Genomic DNA, 22,526 nt, shown 5'->3' on the forward strand with positions numbered 1-22,526 from the left:
CCTCATCTCTGTTCCTAGCTTTTGTGTGGTGTTGGGTACATTACACGAGTATCCTATCAATCAAAGGGATAACTGGGAGCTTCACACAAGCAGAGTGGCACTATCTGGTGCAATGGAGATTATGCCTTGTGTTTTTATAGAAGACCACACATTCCTGGAGCTCAGGGGGCCCTGATGCTCATAAAACAGGCTGGGGGAGAGGATGTGCCAGGCTGTCAAATGGATGGTTTTAACATGCATCTATCAATGCCTCTCCTTGTGGAATCCTGAGGAAGTCCCATCAGAAGGCAATGGCTCCCTCAGTTTCACAGCCTTTGGTGGTTTAGTGCCATCCAGTGTGATGGCCTTAGGCTGTCCCTGAGATAGCATTAGATTCCCATGGCCCAGTCTGAACTGAGGCCCACAGTAATGTTGTGCTTCTGCTCTTCTTACTTTTCTCCTTAAGGGCACAGATATGGATCAATCTTCTTGATAGGCTTAAGCCAATCTCTCCCCCTGCCCATCTTGACTTATTGACATTCATGACAACAAAGCTTGACAATTGTTGGCTTACGAGGGTTTTGTTTCATGCACCATAGGATTGCTGAAAAGTAGAGATGGGACACCTGTGGCCATCCAGGTGTGGCTGGACTCCAACCTGCATTGTCCTTGACCATTGGCTGGGCTGCCTGCAGTTGATGGATACTGGAACCCATCAACACTTGCAGAGTCACACCTTCTCCACCGTTGTTGGGACAGAAGTTTTCTTCACTGAGCTGTTATATAAATAAAGCAAACAGATAAAAGGTGCCAAATTATTTTCTTCTTCTCCTTCTTTTTACAAATCTACTTGCAATACAATGTGAATAAATGACAAAATCATTATTCAATATAAATGGAGTTGTCGGCTGTAGATCCATAATGCATCTAAATGATATGCAATGTATCTAACATATTCTAATGCGGTTATGTTTTATCCTTTCTGCATCATCATAGGAGAGAGCATTCTCTGCTCCCTTCTTTGTATGGATTTAATGAAACAGGGGACACAATGTGAGAACAATCCTGAATGCATTCAACATGCATCAAGTGGGCAGTCAGATCTGCTTTATCACTGATGTTCTTTCTGCTGTCTTTTATATAATTAACACAGAGGAAATATGATTGCTTAAGCATTTTAAAACCTGGGGAAAGGCTGGGATAGGGTGGGAGAGCAACTTGTAAGGTGGTATTTAAAAAATCTCCTAGGTGCTGCAGGACTGGCTGCCTTATTCTTCCCAAGTGGTGTTTAGAGAAAAGTCATGTGAGCTTGGAGGAGAATGTGTGCAAGGACTGCCGGCATATACTGAGCTGTGTAGTGGGAGACAGAGTGTGAGTGAGAGACTGCTTGTACAAAGGTAAAGTGCAGGCTGCAGTTACAGCTTCTGCAGTCTTGGAGCGAATACTTGTGATCTGTCTTGGCATCCTGGCTATCCTTCATTCCCAGGGCGTGTGAACCCTCCAGATTCCCAAGATAACAGTCACCGAGAGAGAAAAGGAGAGGATGCTTTTCAAATTCTGAAAATATCTCCTGGGAGATCCCACTGCTTTCATTGAATTTTACAAAAAGGTAATGTACTTTCTGTTCTGTTTCTCTCATTTTATTTATGATTTTTATTTTATTGAAATGCATTCTGAACCCTCTATCTGTTTTGAGAAAACTGGCTGTACTTTAAAAGGAAATTGATCCCCTTTTAATTTTACCTAAGAGGAAAGAATCCCTTGTCTGGATATGCAAAAAATTACTGATGAAATGAGAGCAAACTGAAATGTATCTCGAGTCCTGAGCCAACGAGGCAGTGCACCTCAATCTAAGAGGGGTTAAAACTTATCTGGAAAACTCATCAAGTTTTTGGTGCTACCTAGTATTTTAAAAGTCCAAAGGAGTTTCAAACCCTTCAATGATTTTGAATCTCTTCTCTAACCTAGTATCTGAAGTATGTGGGGTCTATCAAGTTTTCTCTCCTTGCTTTCTAGAGGACTAAATGAGTTCAATTCAAAAGCACTTTGGTGCAGTAGGGAACCTGGATTAGCTTATTACTTTGCTAGGTAGTGGTGTTCTTGAGTCCAGGTTTTTATGAACGTCCTCTGCCACTTCATGCTTTCCTTTTCCCAATACTGTTCTTTCCTTTTATATTAAAAAAAATGTTTAAGAAGGAGTTCAGGACTGTTCCAATGACACCTTTATCATATTTAGTGATGTCTCTATTAATTGCACTCTTTTAATTTCACTCTTCTCTTTCCAGTGTATTCATCTGCTCCTGTCTCCTCTTCTCTACCTGGGCTGGAGGTGAAACCCTCCATGGAATCCCCAGTGTATATTTTTCGTGAGGAGCCGGGCCCTACCTGCTCCCCAGGACCTTGCCCACTACCTAGCAGTAGCAGCAACTGGCTTGTGGACTGGGCAGAATATGGCAACAATAGTAGTGGTGCTTATGAGGACTTACAGCAGAATGACACCAACATCTCCCCGGCTATTCCCATAATCATCACTGCAGTCTACTCCATGGTCTTTGTGGTGGGCTTGGTTGGCAACTCTTTGGTCATGTTTGTCATCATAAGGTAAGGATTTTGGTGGGTCTTTTAACTGTCATTGTAGGGGGAAAGCTACTTAACTAAAGGGAACTAAGGGAAAATAGGAAGGGTCATAGCTTAGTGGTAGGTAGAGCATCTACTTTGCATGCAGAAGATCCCAGGTTCAGTTCCCAGCAACTCCAGGTAGGACTGGGGAGACTTCATGCTGGAACCATTGAGAGCAGATGTCGGTTAGCATACACAATACTGTGCTGGGTGGATCAATGGTCTGCCATGTTATAATGTTTCTTGTAAGGGGAAAAACTCTCGGTTTCTTGATGGTTGTGTCTTGATGGTTGTGTCCCTTGGGCTGCTTGAGTTCTAAGATGCTTCCTTACTGAGGGCTATTTGAGTGCCAGGACCAAACTACAGATGCTGGATTGGTGCTTGCAAATGGCAGGGTGGGTGGGATGGCAGAAACCCCTCATTTATGTGGCATTACTAATTTGAGATAGTTTCCCTCACAGTTTACTGTGCTAACCCAACAAAGGGGGAAACTGCTTTGTGGACACAGATGTGGCTGTTTTAAGTTTGAGTCAGAGACTGTCTTCATTTGGTTGTAAGAATAAAAGCGAAAACTGAAGCAGAACATGGGCTTGACAATTAAAAGTCTGAGAGAGTCAGTGCTGGAAAGCACTGTGGAAATATGTGAGCAGAGCTCCCTCCAGGGATAAGACACAGTTAATGTGGTCTATATTATTGCTAACATTATATAATACACATACACTTCAACTGCCAGTATTTATAATATTTTCCTTTTTTGTCTTTCAAATGAAACAGTGTCATTATTTATTATTATTTTTTAATCTATATAGAAGTTTTGTTACTCTCCCTCCCATCCCCCACCAGATGTCTCAGCAGTATAACATGGGTATAGGAGATTTGGAAGAAAAGATTCCCCCACCAGGCCTAACAGAGCTCTGTTTTACCCCCACACCCTGCATGTGAGTAGATGTGCAGGCAGCACAAAATGCCATGGAGGTAAATGTGAGGTCACTGTAGCTCTATCCAAGCGTCCTTTCTCATCCTGTGAAGAAGGGAGAGCAAGGCTGTGCTTGCTACATAACCTTCCTAATGGTCTGACTCCAAAGGTTGGGTTCTGAACTTCTTCAGCAGGGAGGCCACTCAACAGGCAAGGGCTCTGCCTCCTCTGATGGGAAATGTTTGAAGGAGGACATCTGACCGGGGTTTCTGAGTTTCCCGCCCAGTCCTCTCTCTAGGTTTGATACAAATTGCTTATGCACCAAGCCATGAGTAGCTTGTGCTGAGTGGAGGGAAGGAGTAGAAGAGAACATGTGTGGTGAATGATGTCCTATTCACGCTACTGGCCCATGCCTGGTGAGGGGATAGGTATTCTGTTGAGCTTGTGGGAATCATTCATATATGAACACTGCACTCAGAGGATGGGGTTGTGGAGGGTGGGGAAGTACACACACAGACTCTCTCTCTCTTGTGTGTGTATGAGAGAGAGATGCAACTGATTTCAATACTCTGAGTATGAATAGCATGAACTATCATATAAGTGCACATAAAATTGCAAATTTTTTTTTACAGGATACTTGATGGATTTTTTTTTGGGGGGGATAGATACACTACAGGTAATCTTTGATCCATTTTCTTGACTGCTCTTTTTTTCCTTTCAAACATCTGCTGTGAACCTTGATTGTGATTGAAGCTCTGATGCTGTAGAAGTGGGATTAATCTTGCAACACATGCCATTTCCCTGATCGAAAATGCCCTCCCCCAAAGCTAATGGTAGCTGTAATATGAAAAGAAAAATGCAGGCAGCATGCAATTAACTGAATTGCCCCAGTCCCCCCCAGCAGAGCTAATAGGAGCTTCAAGATGGGGAAAATTGAGATGGAGACAATGATGTTGGGAGTGGAGTATCTTAAATATCTTTTCTCCCAGCACTGCTTCTCAAATCAAAACTAGAGTTTTCAATAGCTTTCTTAAATTTACCATCCAGAGAGAGTTGGTAGCAGATCTCCCAGTCATTTATCTTTGGGCCATCTGCTTTTTCACTACATTTTTTAATAAAATATTTTACCAGTTTTGGAAGCCGTCAGTTTTCTGTACTAAATTTCTGGTGTGCTTCACACTGTGATCAAAATCTTTGGCAGCATCCTTTCCAGCTGCTCAAATCCCACAGTTTGGAATGTTTGGTGCTAAATCATGTTGGTTTTTTTTTTGGGGGGGGGGCTAATCAGTGCTCAGCAAGCCAGACAGGTAAAAAGGGGGTGGAGAAAACAAAGCAAAACATACAAACAGTGAACAATATTGAATAATAAAATTAAGCAGACACCTGCACAGCATTAACAATTCATTGCAATCCTCCAGAGGAAGTGTTTCCAAATCAGCACAGTAAATGGATGTTTTAGTGGGAAAATGTGTATTTCACAAATTTTATGTGAGGGGAAACACTGCATCTTATAAACTTCTAAATTATACAAACAATTTCTAATGTGTTTTAAATGAGGAGTGTGAGATAGAGAAGCTTTCTTTGTGCCTGTGTGGAAGGGGGCATGATATACTGAGTTTCTCTGTATTCATATGGGAGCGGGTGTCTCTATGAAAAGGTATACATTTCTGTTTGTTTGCGGAAAGAATGGTTGTGTGCAACAGAAAAATAATTTTCCAGGTGCCTAATTACTTTGACTGGCTACAACTCTATATGCACTGACATGGGAACAGATTCTACTGAGCGCAATGGGGCTTACTTCTCTGGAGTAACTTGTGTAGGATCTCACTGCTAATTACTGAAGTCCTTGAAATGGTTCTTAGCATGATGGCCAAGTTAGTTCACTTCCTTCAGTGTTTCTTTCCTTTCCTTTTTCTTTCTTTGAATGGGTTTTGTGTCATGTCTTTACTAATGGCTTTTCAGAGTTCGCCATTTGAAAAATGGGGAAATGCTTTCTGAAAATTCTTCTAAACATATGATATCTTAATAATATGCTGCAGATGTATGTGTTAGGCATGCACCTTGACATGTAGCCTGGATTTACCTCACTGAGTCCTTGTTTTGTGCTTGTGATGCAGTCAGGGTCGGGAGTGTGTACCGTAATCTCTGTCAGCCTAGTATAATGTCAGGAGACTTGTGAGCACCTAGGGTAACAACTGTACACCGTAGGTGAACATACAGTTTCTGTGGGCTCAGCTCCTTTTCTCTAGGTTCCTGAGTCTCGTTCCTAATTGGATTCTATTTCTTGAGCATTTCCTCTTTTCTAATCAGCTGTCTCTTCATGTCACTTCCCTCCTCGTGTCCTAAATTTCGGGAGTTTGTATATAGGTCTTACTGTACCATTTTTGGTAACTGAACCCAACTGGATCTCTGTGGGGCTAGAGACTCAATTTCTATAGGAAACAAAACTGGGTTTAAAATAAAATGGCACTTTTCTAATGCCTTTTCTAACTTTAGAAATCTAATGCATTTTCTGACTCTGGAAATCATACGTGCAAGAAAAGCCTTTGTTATTTTAACATATTTTTGTCACGGTAGGATGTTCACTGGAAATGTTGCAGGCCTTTTTTTTTGTAAGGAGAGGGAATAGGCACTAACTTCATCATCTAATGGAAACAGAACTTCAGCCTTTTGGATTTGCCACTGTGATGCCATTGTCAACTAGTAATGGCTCCCATAAGAATGATGTGACTCCAGCAGTAATCCTGGAGTCACTCCCTCAATGTACTGATGCCCATTGCCCCAGGATGCCAGTTAAATGGAAGAGCAGATGACTGTCATCAGACTCCAAATTAGCCACTTTCCCTAATTATCTAACAAGCCTCCAGTGATTTGAATAATTTTCTGTGTTAAAAAATGGTCTTTACAAGAAACATTTTTGAAGATATCTTGCAGTATGGATACAATCCCAATGAGAGGGGAGGAAAAATATACTTCTGTTTCTCTGCTGCTTCTGCCTAAATTTCTGCTGGAAAAAATATCAATACAGGGTTCCACACTCATAATCACCAGTGGAGTTTGCATGGGATTGGGCTATTAGAATGCCCATTTCATCTAGAAGAATGTATTAAACATACAGGGAAAATACACTTCTACCGCACTGTGTGTGTAGTAGTGTTAAACAACCATTAAGGAAACTAACCAGGATTAAGAGATCTTCCATATGATTCCTTATTGCAGGTGTCCTCCAGAAATTTTAGACTACAACTCCCAGCATCCTTGACCTCTGGCCATGTTGAGTGGGGCTGAGCAGAATTTTAGTTCAAAACATCAGGAGGGCACTGCTTGGTTATCCATGCCTTGTGGTATAACAATCCACACAGGGTACTATTCATAGTTCTAACTTTTTATTAACTCAAATAAGTGATATAACCCTGCCTATTAACATTTACATATGGATATGTAGAAGAGCTATGTTTTTCAAACAGAAGCACTAATACAAAGTATGTCTGAAATGATATACAACAAAACAGGCAACACCTGATTGGTCTAATCCAGCCTGACTGGTCAAATCCATATAGTCAAATCCATATGTTCTAGTGCATATAAAAGGTCATATGGAATGCCTCGGTACTTTTTAAAAAGGAATTTATATCCCATCTTTCTACATCACTAGTAGCACTAAGACAGCTAACAAAAGCATTTTTTTTAAAAAAAAAACAGCCTTAAAATAATAAAATTATTCAATGCAAGGAAGTCCCACAGATACGTATTTCTGTTCTATTTCAAGGAACAGAAAAACTAGGCAGATAGTCCTCAGTGTATGGGAGCTTGTCCACACTCGCTTGTCCCTCGCCTAGAAAGCATGGATCGGAGTGGTTGTCTACTTCTCTTGCTCTTTCTATGCATGCATCCAAGAGATTTTGCCCTTGCCACACCACTTTCCCTGGGGAAACCCACTCTTTGGCAATAAATCAGAGCAAATGTCAGTATGGAGAAAATATGAATTGCTGTTTGGTCTAGTTGAATACTAAAGAGCTCTTTCCCCTAGGAGAAAGCAGTGGGACAAGAGGGAGTGTGGAAAGGCTGAATGTCAGGTTAAAAGCCTGTCACAACAGTTTTAAGATGATGGCAGGATTCTTGAGAAGCCATGACTGTCAGACGGGTATAAAAGTGGTTTAATGGTATGGCATGGATGTAGGCTATTACATCCTCACATACATCTGCTGTCAAACAAAGGTCCCTCATCCCCATTCTATCTATGTTTTGGGCACAAACCTGCTAAATGTATGCAGTTTGTGAGCTGGAACCCAGCATGATTCATGGGGAGAGCTTATGTGTGTTCACCAGGGTTCCTCCACACAGACATTCCTTCTTCTGTCCATGTGATGTTAACTGCATAGAGGCTAATGACTAAAGGAGTCTATAGCAGTTGGGACACCTAATTTTGGGTGCTTAGTTGGGTGACTTGGCTCTGGACAGTGGGACAGATGCACCTCCCCTTCTCCCATTCTCTCTAGGGTCCCTATCTTTGGGATTCATACCCAAGCCCTACTTAGTGGACAGCAGGGAACATACTATCTCACATTACTGGGCTTTTCTATGTGTAGATAGCAGCAGAACTCTGGCTGCCACTGGCCCCTCTCTCCTAAAAAGTCTCCTAATTAACATCTAGGAAATGAAATACCTGACAAGACATCATCATACCCAACATTTACCATCACTCTCCAGGCAACAGGAGTTAAAGTGAAGCATGGGTGGGGAACATGCTGCTGTCCCATCATGTGTTTCTCTAGTTAGTTGTTCCCAGGAAACATAAGATAACGGCTGCCAGCTTTCCTCCTCATAAACATCTAGTTAGGTCCTCAGAAGAGACCATTCAAAGATCAATATTCTTTCTGGAGTTCTCATTAAGAAAGAAGTTTCTTGTACCTGAGATTAAAGAGTACAGTCAATATCCATTTCCCCCCCTTGCTGCATCTTTGAGCCTTAATTTGGCAATGCAAGAATTAGAGCTCACTTATTAAGTCAATACTTATCCATAGCGCTTTGTGTTGGATTAGATGTGGGGGCTGGTGTTAATGAAAAAAACAAACCATAACCTATCACATTGGCTCCTATTGCCAGAAGCAACCAAACAGAAGAAGAAAAGGCAAGACTGTTGTATTGTGAGTAGGGATGGGACAATATGTCCATTTTGGTTCCTCATTTGTCCAGTCTTAAGGTCAGTTCCCCACATTTCCACATCAGACTGCAATTTTTTTTAAAGGTTCTCATGAAAATTTATCAGCATTTTCCTGCACAGACGCACACACACAGTTTCCCAAAATATACACGTTTGTAAAGAAATTTCCCTAATATAAGGCATATGGTATGTTATTTTCACCAACACATGCATTTATATGCACACTCCTTTGAGTTTTGTACACATTTGTTCACTTGAGAACTTTCATTGCAAAATTTGAATGGGTGAGACTTGGGAAATCTGTGTTTTGGTTTGCATATTGTTTTGGAAAGTGAGAATTAAGTAAGGATGCTCTTAAATGTGAACTGAATCAAATTTCTGTCCCATCCCTCCCTGTGACAAAAAATAAATAAATGAGATGCTGCATTCAGTAATTTGTCTGTCATCAAAAGCTCCTAAGAAAGCTTTGTGGTGGTATAGATGGGAGATCACCTCTGGATTAGAAACTGGTTTAAAACAGGTAATAAACTTTTGCTTCTTGTCATTGGTAGCAGCAGGTGACATGATTGGACAGTGCTGCTCAACTGACCTCCAGCTAGTTATGTAATTTCTGCTTACTGGGAAGTAGAGTAGTAGTAGTGAGGCACAGTGCAAACATACTTACACAGTTAATCCAGTGTTCTTCCTGATGAGTTTGCACTATGCCAACCTTGCCTCCCCTCCCCCCTCTATTGCCCAGTAAGCAGCAGTGGTGCAGCTGGCTGAAGGTCAGGAAGGTGCTGCAGCCACAGCACCTACTACTGGTCATAAGCTTCAGTCGCAAGTGAATGAAATCCTTTAATTTTCCAGTTTGCAAGTCCTTTGGGTTTCTTGGGCAAATGCTTGGCTGCCTCTTTTAAAGATGTTCTTTTATGAACAGTCATTTAGTAGTATGTTTTCCAGATGTTGACTTAAAGGCTAATTTGAGTGAGCAATTGCAGTCCTTAAACATTAGTGTTAATCATAGCAACATTTAATATATACAGTAGTTTTAATCAAGGCAAACAGCTGCAATTTGCAACCCTGATTATCTGTGAAAACTGCATATATATGACTGCAGATTTTGTGCAGATTGTTGTTGCCAGTTACTGCATGATACCATCTGCAGACTAGCAATACAATTTTTAAGAATACAGCTGCAAAGAGATCATAGAAGCCTTATGGAAATCAATGGGGGAAGTAAGTTGTGACTTATTCAAGTACTGCTACTTTAACAAAATTCAAATGTAGCCATTTTTCATAGAGGTGGTGACAGTGTAATTGCACATGTTTCAACTAGTACAAGTGGAACGAAAGAGTTTAACTCTGAAATGCTACTCTAAATTATGCTTGCCAAATGACACAGGATAGGCTTGCAACTAAATCCTCGACCCAACTATGACTTCAAATAACAATAGTGTAGTAAATTTACAAGAACGTAGCAATTTTGTTACACCATCTCAACCTTAAGTCAGTGTTTCTGCTATGTTAATGTATAACTAGTAACTACAATTTTGTGTGTATGTGTGTGTGTCCATATGTAAACATGTCTGTGCCTCAGGGCCCAAAATATTTTTAACTCTGTAAATTGTCTAAAATATGGAAGATCAGAAGCAGGAGTGTGGGGACTCTTTGCAGCTAGCAGGCAAATTCCTGGGCTCTCCCCTCTCCCCCACTGGTGGGCAACTTTGATTGGTGGACAGGGCTGGCCAGGTGTCATTCACTTGATGTCACCATGATGTTAGGAGAACCATTTCTCCTTTGTAGCATGGCTTGGGTTCAAGCTGTGCTGCAATGTAAGAGCCAAGTGGGGCTTTGAAGTTACTGCAAATTCACCAGTGGAGGCAATCTGTAAACTGGGTTGGTACTGAAGTCATAACGTCTGAATTGGTCAAAAATTCATTTTTGTTCTAGAGTCTTAGAAGGGACATGGCTATGAGGGCATGGCTTGGGGATTGTCCTGAAGAGTGCCTGAATTTCATAATTCACCACTTCACCAGTACTAGGAAAAGTCCTACATATGTATACATTCACAGTGATTATCACGCTACTGTTTGCATGTGTGACGTTTTGTAATATAACCAGCTGGCAATATTCAGCTATTCAGTCCATTAAGTATTTTGTCTTACGGCAGTACAGTAGTGCTGAATGTTGCTAAAGGCTGACAGATCGATGGCAACCACTCACTTGGCAAAAAACACAACTAAGGTTCCTGAAAAGAATGGAAACACTAGGGGGCGTTACTTGTCATCCACTGAAAAAATTATATCCTCATTTAGCTGTTGTTGGATCTTATTTCATGAAAATAAATCTAGCAACTTTATGATGGCTTGACTAATTTGCATAATCTAATTAAAATTGCTCATGAATTTAGTTCTGCTGCTGGCAAGTAAAACCTAATTGCTAACACAGCATTGCAGCAATAAATCAGTTAAAGGGTGAAATAAAATATATAGACTACAAGCCTTGGCAAATGCTACTATTTCTGTCTGAAAACAGTAGCCTACTGAAAACTGCTCCAAGTTTTGTTTTTTGTTTTTTAAAAAAGGAAAAACATAAAAAGTGGGCTTGCAGAAGATGTGAAATGTCGCCTGAAAAATCCAAATAAATCTGTCTTTGCCCTCCTTCAATTGCTCCCACAACTGCTATTTTCTTCCCTTGAATTTTTCTCCAGTACTATTTTATTCTCTCTTGCTGCATGATACTTACACCCAAAGGAGAAATTAGCATAAAGCCAACAATCAATACAGCAATTTACACATTGGAAGAAACACACACAGAAGAATGCAAAACTGTAATTAAGCAATACAGCATCCTTGCTTTTCTTAGAAGGGTTCATTCTCCACCCACTCTCAGATTCTAACTAAACAATTGACTTAATGCCTTTGTCTCAAGGCTAAAATATGGCAATGTAGGCACTCAGATATGACTATATAGCATCATCTCTGAGGGAAAATAAAGAAGCACTGTCCTTATTCAGGAGGGTAAGTAAGAAAGGGAAAACAAGAACATGTATTTCTTATGCAGTGCTGAACCAAACAATGAAACTGCTTCTGGGAACATTGCCCAGTTGCATTGGAAATGCAGTACTCTGTTTCTTTCTCATAGATCAGTGATGGGAAAACTGTGGCCCACTAGATGTTGTTGGACTGTAGCTCCCATCAACCCCAGCTGGCATGGCCATTGGGTTACAATGGGAACAGGGCCACACCTACCATTAGGTAAAATGAGGCAGTTGCCTCAGGCAACAGATGCTTGGTGGGTTGGGGATGGGGATGAATAATCAGAAGATAGAACTGTGTGTGTGCCTGCCCTTCATACAATATCTTGCTTTCTTCCATTGTGGTAAAGTACCCCATAGATGTTTTTAGAAATAAATAAATAAATAAATAAATAAATAAATGTTTTAATTGAAAAGTTTCTGAATATACAAATAACAAATATCAAAACAAAACAGAATCACAGTACATTGGCTGCAATAGTGTTCATTATGAAATCTAGTATATTAACTTATAGTCTTCCTATAGGTTGCCATGGGTTGATGGAGGAATCATAGGATCTTTTGCCCAATGTGGGGCTTGAACCCATGACCTTGAGATTAAGAGTCTCATGCTCTACCAGCTGAGCTATATAAGTAAACTGTTAAATATGAAACAAAACAAAACAAAACAAAGGGTTATATATTTTTAACCTTCATAGCCTTCAGTTTTCCTGTTAACTTTTCAGCTAAAGCAATTTGCCAAATGGTTGTGCATCACTTGGATACTGTTAATCCTAGAGTGGTTTTTCAGTTTCTCAGTGACAAGCCACCACCATTGAAAATGTAACTAAGTCCTTGTAAGGGAATTCCACCAGTTTAATTATAAAACATGGGCAACAAAGTTAGCCGAGAAGTACATTGCTTACATCCCACTATTTTACTGACACCACTAGTGTTCAACTGCCAATCCAGCCTGCTTTTGTAGATGGAATTGTGGTATCTGAAGCTGTAATTTTGTCCTTACGCTTCAAGCAGCAAAATGTCTTGGCCTAGCCCAGAGTGAAGTCCAACATCTGGAGAACCAAAGGTTCTAATCCTAATAGGGAAACATTTTCACCCCTGTTAGTGAACCATCATCACATACACAAAAGTAACTTAAAGGGGGGGGAGGAGTACTTTGGGTGTCTGGGAAACCTTCAGTGAAAAGTGCCCCCCCCCCATTTAAATTCACCTCAAAGTTAAATGTTTCTTTCAGGGCAATCTCAAAACTAAACTGACTTATGGGATGACATAATGAAAATTCTTCTTGTTTTGCAGGTACACAAAGATGAAGACAGCAACCAATATCTACATTTTTAATCTGGCCCTAGCAGATGCCCTAGTAACCACCACAATGCCTTTCCAAAGTACTGAGTACTTAATGAACTCATGGCCATTTGGGGATGTGCTGTGTAAAATAGTCATTTCCATTGACTACTATAACATGTTTACCAGCATATTCACGCTGACCATGATGAGTGTTGACCGATACATTGCCGTGTGTCACCCGGTGAAGGCTCTAGACTTCCGTACTCCCCTGAAGGCAAAGATCATCAACATATGTATCTGGCTCTTATCTTCATCAGTTGGCATATCAGCCATCGTCCTCGGAGGTACCAAAGTCAGGGAAGGTGAGTGTGGGCTCTGTTCTTTGCCGGTGATTTGTTCCTGCTCAGTAATAAACTTTTTTTAAAAAGCATAGAGATGACTAACACAATTAACTTTTGAATACCAGCTGCTTTTATGCACTTGGCTTGTTCTTACTAGAATCCTCAAAACTGCTCCTTTTTTCCTTTTTTCAAAAGATGGATTTCTAGTGATCATAGTTGTAACTGCGAAATAATCCAGCCTCCAATACTTGAAAGCTAGTGTAGCTCAGTACCTAAGTGATGGTGATTGTAGGGACAAAGGAAGATGCTTTGTCCCATTAGTCCATCTAGCTCCTTATTGACTGAAATGATGGAGTGCTGCAGCCAGTCATTGTAGACTCTGCACTGACTGGCAGTGACTTTCCAGCATTTCAGACAAAGGACATTCCCAGTCCCACCTGGAAATGCTGAGGATTGGAACTGGGGCTCTCTGTAAGCAAAGCAGATGCTCTGTTATGGCCCTTTCCCATTAGGAATTCACTGGTTTAAAACTTGCCTTCACCATAAACTCAGTAGATGGACTTTGACAAGTTTCACTTACAGTATTAGGAAAATCTCAGCTCCTACCCCTTTAACAATATGAGAATAATACTACAATTGGTATTAATGATTGCTGAGATGACACACACACATCTATGCAGCGTTTTTACAAAACTGTACTACATAAATGCAAAATATTATTCATAGTTGCTACTTTCCTGTGTGAAAGAAAAAATAGCCCACCCTGATTCATATACGAAATTGTAACATACGTAGCAGTCTGGCAACCACGCATTCTCACAGAAACGTCATCCGTATGAATCAATTGCATGCAACAGAAATCTGCAAACTGGTTGAACCCCTCAAGCTGATGGTGTATCTTTCATGGGCCCTGCAGTAATGAACGAGCTGAATGAGACCGGATCCTGAAAAGGATCCAAATGCATTGGCTCACATCTGTTAAATTATGTAGCTGGAACTTTGTGTGTGAAAAGCACAGCCACGATTGAGCCTTGTTAATATGCAGCGAATAATTATGCGATACCCATTAGATTATAATTCAGAAGCACTTAGAATGAAAAGTACATGATATTATGCTACGAAATATAATCACTATTAACCCATTGGTACTCTTATCAGGTGAGTCACTCTGCAGTGGTTGCCTGAAGTCAGTCAAACTACGTTGACATGTATGGTTTCAGGATTTGATGTTTTATAGCCCATGTGTTCATTCATTGTAACACCTAACCATTGCACCTATCCTTCTAAAAAATTGCATGCTACTTACCTTGGGTGCTTTTGTAACCTATGCTATGTTCATACAGTCCCCAAAAGTGCAGGGGGAAAGTGAATTGATCCTCCCCAGATTTAAAAAAAATCCCCTTACACAGTGCCACTGGCAGGGTTCATCCAATCAGAAGGGGTCACTATGCCAGAAAGTGTGATCATTATTTACAATAATTTATATCCCACTCTCCCTCCCTGAGGAGATCAGAGAAGAGTACACTAAAAACAGTAAAACAATATAAACAAGCAGCAGCAAACAAGAAGACTCATAGTTTCTAATCTCAACAAATTCTGCAAAAAACAACAACCCACTATTGGTTCAATTCCCCATGTTCATGGTAGACTGTGGGAGGACAGAGGAAGCCCTGAATTTCTGAAGCAGGCCTCCACTTTGGACCTGAGTCTAAGCAGTTCTGGCCCAAAGTGGTCTGAGGAAAAGCAATCCACTTTCCAGAGGTCCAAAGAGGGATCCAAACTAAGGTCACATACACACTATACAATTAAGGCACACGCTCCTAAAAAAATCCTGGGAACTGTAGTTTGTTAAAGGTGTTGAGAATTGTAGCTCTCTGGGTGGTAAACTATGGTTTCCAGGATTCTTTTTTTTGGGGGGAGGGAAGGGGTGTTTTAAATGCATGGTGTGTGCACAGCCTGAACCTTGTCCTCCGTGTACACTTTACACTGTGTGGTTTACACTAGATCCAAGGTGCAGAACCTTTCTTAGCCCAATGGCCATGTTCCCTTATAGCTAAGCTTTCAGGAGCTGCAGGCTGACTGTGGTGAGCATGGTCAGAGGCAAAAGTGGGTGGATAAAAGGATGTGACTCTTACTTTTGCACAGTAGGCTACATTCCGGCCAATACAAAAGCCTGAGATTTCTACACCCACACCCATCTCTTTATTCAGGTAAGCAAGAGACACTGTCCCACTTCACAGCTACATTCCAGACAGTCAAGAGCACTCATGGAACAGGGGCAGGGAGGGTTGTGGCTTGTTTCTGAGATAGACACTCTCTCTCTCTCCCCACCCCCACCCCCCTCTCTCACACAGGGCCAACTACTCCATGTATAATTTTTCAACAGCTTCCATGCTTTCAGTGTTTTTCTTGTCAATTTAATATTAGGAATGCAAAAAGCACAATTTGTTGTGGAGGAGCAAAGCCTGTTAAGACCATTGGTTCAGTCGAGTGGGTTGAAGCATGATATTACTCTGTAGAATATTTGTTCTTTGGCATCATGAATTTCTCATCTCTGTAAATCATGCATTCCCACTCTCAGCTGTTCTTCCTCATTACTTACAGAACAACCCTTCTAAAAGCTACATCTCTTTCTAACCACCATAATTGAAAGAGCTCCAGTTCATTAGAGAGATACAGAATCGCCTTCAGGTAGAGAAAATAAACTCTCTGTTTGAAATGCATTCATAAGGGCACATGAAAGTTCACCCTCTCAGATCAGCACTAACATCACAAAGCAAAGTTGAGCAAACTACAGAATGCACAGAGGATAAGGGACTGCAATTAGAAAGTGAAGACCCAGTTAGGAACACCTGACCCTAACAGTGCAAAGTGGAAAGTCTTGAAATCACATTAGTAGTAACAACAACAACAACAACAACAACAACAACAACAACAACAACAACAACCAACTTTATTACAGTATTTATATGTCACCCATCTGACTGGGTTGCACCAGTCACCCTGGGCAGCTCCCCACAAAATATTAAAAACAGATTAAAATAGCAGCCATTCAAACTTCCTTGAATAGGGCTGCCTTCTAAAAGACATCTGGTCTTCTAAAAGTCAAACGTTTGACATCTGATGGGAGGGTGTTCCACAGGGTGGGCACCACTACTGAAAAGGCCCTTTGCCTGGTTCCCTGCAACCTCACTTCTCTCAGTGAGGGAACTGCCAGAAGGTCTTCGGTGCTGGATCTCAGTGTCCGGGTTGAATGATGGGGGTGGAGACGCTCCTTCAGTTTTTTTAACATTATTTTGGAATTCTCATGACATGCATACTTAAAAAAACACAACCCACTGTTAAACTGTTAGTTTAATCTGTCCCTGTGTTTCCTTCTTACTGGCCTTTTCATTTACAGACACAGGCAGTACTGAGTGCTCTTTGCAGTTCCCAGATGAAGATTATGCCTGGTGGGACACCTTTATGAAAATCTGTGTCTTTGTCTTTGCCTTTGTTATCCCGGTGCTAATCATAGTCATCTGCTATACTCTGATGATTCTGCGCTTGAAGAGTGTGCGGCTCCTCTCTGGATCTCGAGAGAAAGACCGAAACCTCCGTCGCATCACTAGACTTGTTCTTGTCGTGGTTGCAGTTTTCATTATCTGCTGGACCCCAATCCACATTTTTGTCTTGGTCGAGGCCCTTGGGGACGTGTCACACAGCACTGCAGCCATTTCCAGCTATTATTTCTGCATAGCTTTGGGCTACACCAATAGCAGTCTAAATCCCATCCTGTATGCTTTCCTGGACGAAAACTTCAAACGGTGTTTCAAAGATTTCTGCTTTCCTTTTAAGATGAAGACAGACAGGCAAAGCACCAGCAGAGTCAGAAACACCGTTCAAGATCCTGCTTATTCCAGGGAGGCGGATGGTACAAACAAGCCAGTATGACTAGTCGTGGAAATGTCATCTTTCTGTCCTCCTGGAAGAGAGGAATCCAATGATCTTGGACTAACTCAAATAACCACCGCAGTGTGAAATGGACAATAATAGACCTATTTGATATTGTGTAAGCTTTCTCATAGTCTGAACGGGCAATTGCTGATAATGTTGGTTTCATCAGCCATGTTTACTGATGATTAGTTTTTGGATCATATTAAGAACAGATATTTGTACATAGCACAATATCCATTCTTGACAAAAGACAGTAAACTTCTTCACAATGCTGATCTCTTTATAGGAAGGGAAGGATGATATTTCCCGCTTATGACTCCTTGATGCTCTTACTTAGGATCCATATGGATGCTAGCATGTGGTTTTCATAGATTGCTGTAAAAAAATAAGGGGGGGAGTAAGAATCTTTACCGTGCAAAGATCTTGTGCAAAAATCTTGTTTTACTGTACTGTGTTACAATGATCAGTCTCAATTCTAAGCCAACATTTCCTTATAATCTTTCAGTGAGAAGCATTTTCTGATAAGTGTATAGGAAATTAAGGAACCCAGCATTCTACTGCAAACATCTGGGAGCTTCTTTGGGTTAATTTACACAATCGTGTTTTATGTTAGGAGTGAGAAACCTACGATTCTCCAGATCCAACTCATACAATCCTTGACTATTGGCCAGGCTGGCTGGGGATTGATGGGAGCTGGTCCAACAACATCTGGGGGGACTACATGTCCCCCACCTCTGCCTTATATGATGATTACATTTGTGCTTGATAACTTCCAGCACTTCAACTATATGTAATTTATAGTTTTTAATCCTGAGGGGAAACTATAGGATGAGCTTGTCATATAATTACTGCAAATGGAAGACTGTGTAAATTTTATTTCTTTATACAACTTATACTCCTATCTTCTAAGAAACCCAAAGTGTTAACAAGGAGGAGCCATAGCTTGGAGGTGGTGCACAAGCTTTGCAAATAGAAGACCCACAGTTCAATCCCTGGTATCTCTAGTTAAAAGGACCAGGCTGCAGGCAGCAGGTGGTTTTAAGGATTACCTGCTGGAGTTTCTGGAAAGCTGGTGCCAGGCAGAGTGGACAGCATTGCACTAAATACATAAATAGGCTGACCTGGTATTTCAGGCACTTACTTTAATAATTATACCATCAAGGTAATTAGCTTGATGTAATTAATTAATTAATTGAGCTAATTAATTAGCTTACATAACCATGAAAACTCTGTCAAAATTCAAAACAAGGCTGTAAATAAATCAGTCCATGATACTACTAAAGTCTGCTAAAATAAAGGTGTTTATAAATAAATAAATAAATAAATAAATCACCACCACCACCATTATTTCAAAGATGGTAATATTGGGTTCTGGTGGCCTTTTGGGAGTTCCAGAACTGAAGCATTGTGCCCAAACATGAATGTGTAAGTTAGAGGTTGCCAACATGGCACCCATAGACACCCATACCGTCACACAGAAGCCTTTCCTGGTGTCCACAGAGTACCCAGCCTTCCCCACAGTGAAACTAAGCTTGAAAGCAGCATTCTGTTGTAGCCAACTGAATAGGTTGTGTGCTTTTTGTGGTGTGTGTGGTACCCACAACAGTGTGCCTGGTTCACAAACATGCCCATAGCCCCTCAAAGTTTGGTGTCCTCTGGTGTGAATCATATGTTTAAAAAGTAAGACACCGGCTTCATCTTAGCATACAATGAGCTGTCATGCCTGCTCACTTTGCCTACCAACTCCTCCCCTCACAGCTTGGCCAAACCATTTGCCTTCTTACCTCACAGATTGCCCAAACTGTGCACCCCCTCCCCTTACAGATCGCCCAAACAACAGCCCAGGTGAGCTTTAGAGGAACAGGCAGGACAGTCTGTTGCTGCTTCATTCCATGGCCTTCGGCAGTGCTGAGGCAGCATCACTGTGAGGTACACAATGGCAGCAGGGCCAGACAGTTGCTGGGGAGCTGACCCAACCTGTTCTGCCTGTCCTTCTGTAGCTCACATGGGCTCTGCTCCACCTACTTGCTTGTTTGCTGCACCTGCCTGCTTGCCTGCCTGCCTGGGCCACCCACCTGCTGTTTTGTCATCATGCTGCAGTTCATTTGGCCACCTGTTGATGGCCACATGAACTGCAGTGTGATGATATTCTTACAATTTTATTATATACAGTATTCAGTTTTATGGTGTCCTTCAGCTACAGGCTCTGAAACCAGAGGACTCCTGGGTATGGATTACAGGAACCAATGAGACTGATTCTCATTGCAATGTAATCTAATGAATTTAAAGTCACCTTCTCCACTCTGCCCTGCTGGCTACAGCTAATGAGAGTTATAGTCCAAAACAGGAAGGTATCAGGTTGGAGAAGGCTGCTCTAGGAGCCTTCCCAGTGTCTTTGTCATCCCACCCCACTTGTTCTATTTCACCATTAAATTTCTAAATTGACATGCAGCAAAGCCACAAAAAATGTTTCAACCAAAATATACTGTATAAATGTGTATAATTTATTCTAGCTAGGCTTTTCGCCAGTAACATAATTGTGGACTGTTTGCATATGTCTGTCTGCAATGCAAGCTTTCTTGATCTGCAAGATCACTGCATGGTCCCTGACTCTTGTATTTGTGTCTGTCTACCACAAAAAGTGCTTCAGTGTGGTTTTCTTTTACTTTCTTTTTTTTAAATTACAAATATAGTAACATATATATTCTGCATCATGATGATTAGTCCTTTTTTTGTTCAAAACCCCCAAAATATATCTGCCTACTGATTGTGAGAGTGACACAGTATGCTTTTCACTAATATGGAATTCTTGAGAAAGACTATCAATCATCTAGAGCAAAATCTAGTAAAAATAACTTCTTGCATAAATGTTTGATGACAGAGGCACATTTAATTTTTGTTTAAGCATTTATCATCCAAAAAATTTCACTTTTCCTAAGTTTAGTTCTTAGATTATGGGAGAAATTGCATAAAATTTAAACACTATAAATCATGATCAAATAACAAGTTACACATATTGCATAGCAGGAAGCTATGCCTCTTCTCTTTCTTAAACTAATTACTGTCATAGATATCAGGGGTAGGTGAGTAATGAGGGATTATTGGAGTGTGTGGGAAGGGGAGGTTTCTAAGGCCACATTCACACAAAACATTTAAAGTGCTATGCCATTACTTCAAACAGTAATGGCTTCTCCCAAAGGTTTCTGGGAGCTGTAGGGTGTTAAGGGTGCTGAGATCTGTTAGGAGAGTCCTATTCCCCAGAGCTACAATTTCCAGAATTGTTTAGCAGTCAATCCCTCTTCAGGGAATTGTAATTCTGTGAGGGAATAGGGTTTCCTAATAACTCCTAACAATTCTCAACATTGACAACTGTTCTCCGGGGTTTTAGGCCCTGAAGACAACAGGACTTGAAATTGGAGCCTTCTGCATGTGAATCCCCTACTACAGGTATATCACCTCACCATTTTGGATCTGTAGACATGGAACAAGGTCTATGACATCACAGATACTTCAGAAAAGCTGATTCTCATCCTTTCCCTTCAGAGGTCAACAGCATATTTGACTGTAGAATCCAAAATAATGGATGCCAGAACATTTGGCAGAAATTTGCATGGTGGGGGGTGGGGGGTGGTGGTTTGCTTTTCTATTACAGACCTTTTCTGTTATAGACCCGGAGAGTTCTGTCTATTTCTAGTAAAAACATGCCTATGTACTAAGCAAAACGAGAGCTTGTGAAGTCTGACTAAATTAAGGAAGGCTGGGCAACTAAGACTGTAGCTTGTTTTTGAAGGGTTTTTCCAGCTGGATATGCCCTTGTACAAATATATTTCAGTAACTTTGTGAGCATTGAATTAGACACACTGCATTCTGTCTAGAAGCGTCACCTGCCCCTTTCACAAAGCTTTTACAGTGATTACTTTGCTCATTGCTATACCTTAACGTAGGGGTGGCTTACATGTGAGATGTTACTGAAATACAGTTCTCATCATCCCTGATCACTTGCTTTGCTGCCCTGGGGCTGATGGAGTTGTGGTTCAACAATACCTGGAAAGCCACAGGTTCCTTATTTAATATGTTCCACAGAGCTGTACAGACGGAATGGGAACAGAAGGTATGATTTTTATTCCTTCCTCATTTTGGGAGGATATGAGGTGGGTTATGTAAAGAGGAGATGAATGGTCAAAAGATGATCCATCAGATGGAGAGCAAGGGTCTGTGTTTGAAACCATTCACCTCTCCTCCTACCTGTCTCCATTTGCATCCCACTGCTATATTTATCTATATTGTAGGTGACTGTAATAATAAGTTGTAGCCTGTGACTGTACACGAGCTAGCAAGCTCTAGAGCGGACAAGCACTTTCATTTGAAAAAAACAAAACTCTCAACGCCCACTCTCCCCCATTCATGTGACAATGAAATGGCATAAAGATAGATGTTAGTGATTATCTGTTGTCGTTATTTATACTTCTTTATTACACACGTAATAAGGTATAGGAGCATCCCACATTTTTGCCACCTCACAGTGCTTTGTGCTGCTTAGGCTTCATGGTTGCTCAAATCCTAGCATTCACTTGCAGCCTTCATCTTGTCAATGACAAACAGAAACACAAATATCAGATTGTCTACCCTGCAGGATGGAAGCACATTCCATGAGCATAGAACCATCATTTGCAATGGTCCCAACATCAATAGTAACTTCTCTTAGAAAATAATTACGTACCACATTTTTTATTATCATATTTTTGGGTGGTGAATGACAATGTGCAAAGTTTGCGTAACTCTTACAAGATTTAAACTATTCATTTTATGCGTATTCCAAACTTTTTATTCAGGGTCTTAGGAGGGACTTACACAGCAAAGGGCATTCAGAGACAAATAGCACAGAACTCTAAGACATCAAACAACACAATATTCTATCTTAATCATGTGTATAGTGGTTTTACATACATGGCATGATGCACATAAATACTGCAAAGCAATGAAAACAGAGCCCTGGGCTCCCAAAGTTCCATCTTTTGGCTTATCACCACAGAAGTTCTCCCCTGGGCCACCATCAGCAGCAGTTGCTCTTCCTTGAAGCAAGTTCTGCTTAGAGTGACCCAGTGGAGGTGCCTGAAAAACAGAACTTAGGAGAACCCCAAAGTCCTTGAAATCAGTGGACTTAAGAATGCCTCACTCTTGAGTCAGACTCTGGCACTGCATTTCTGTTCAGCTGAGTTTAGGATTATTCTTTTTCTTGGCAAAATGCCAGTCTGTTAACAGATT

General features: G+C 41.0%; 1 protein-coding gene across 1 annotated transcript; it reads left to right on the forward strand.

Annotated features, from left to right (window-relative positions):
• Window positions 1-1,036: 1,036 nt before the first annotated feature.
• Window positions 1,037-19,975, forward strand: OPRK1 (opioid receptor kappa 1). The gene is made up of 4 exons (XM_083517981.1): window positions 1,037-1,588; window positions 2,265-2,580; window positions 12,994-13,346; window positions 16,726-19,975. Exons 2-4 carry the CDS (start codon window positions 2,321-2,323, stop codon window positions 17,256-17,258), a joined length of 1,146 nt encoding a protein of 381 aa, XP_083374107.1. The 5' UTR covers window positions 1,037-1,588; window positions 2,265-2,320; the 3' UTR covers window positions 17,259-19,975.
• The last annotated feature ends 2,551 nt before the right edge of the window (window positions 19,976-22,526 follow it).

The sequence above is a fragment of the Podarcis liolepis genome (genome assembly GCF_965112155.1).
Source record: "Podarcis liolepis genome assembly, chromosome: 8".
Lineage (NCBI taxonomy): Eukaryota > Metazoa > Chordata > Lepidosauria > Squamata > Lacertidae > Podarcis > Podarcis liolepis.

Excerpts from the sequence above, each read along its gene's own strand:
- OPRK1 (XM_083517981.1), top strand. The coding sequence starts at position 2,321 with ATGGAATCCCCAGTGTATATTTTTCGTGAGGAGCCGGGCCCTACCTGC. Across the intron at positions 2,581-12,993 it reads GTCATGTTTGTCATCATAAG|GTACACAAAGATGAAGACAG; the intron begins GTAAGGATTTTG and ends CTTGTTTTGCAG. Across the intron at positions 13,347-16,725 it reads AGGTACCAAAGTCAGGGAAG|ACACAGGCAGTACTGAGTGC; the intron begins GTGAGTGTGGGC and ends TTTCATTTACAG.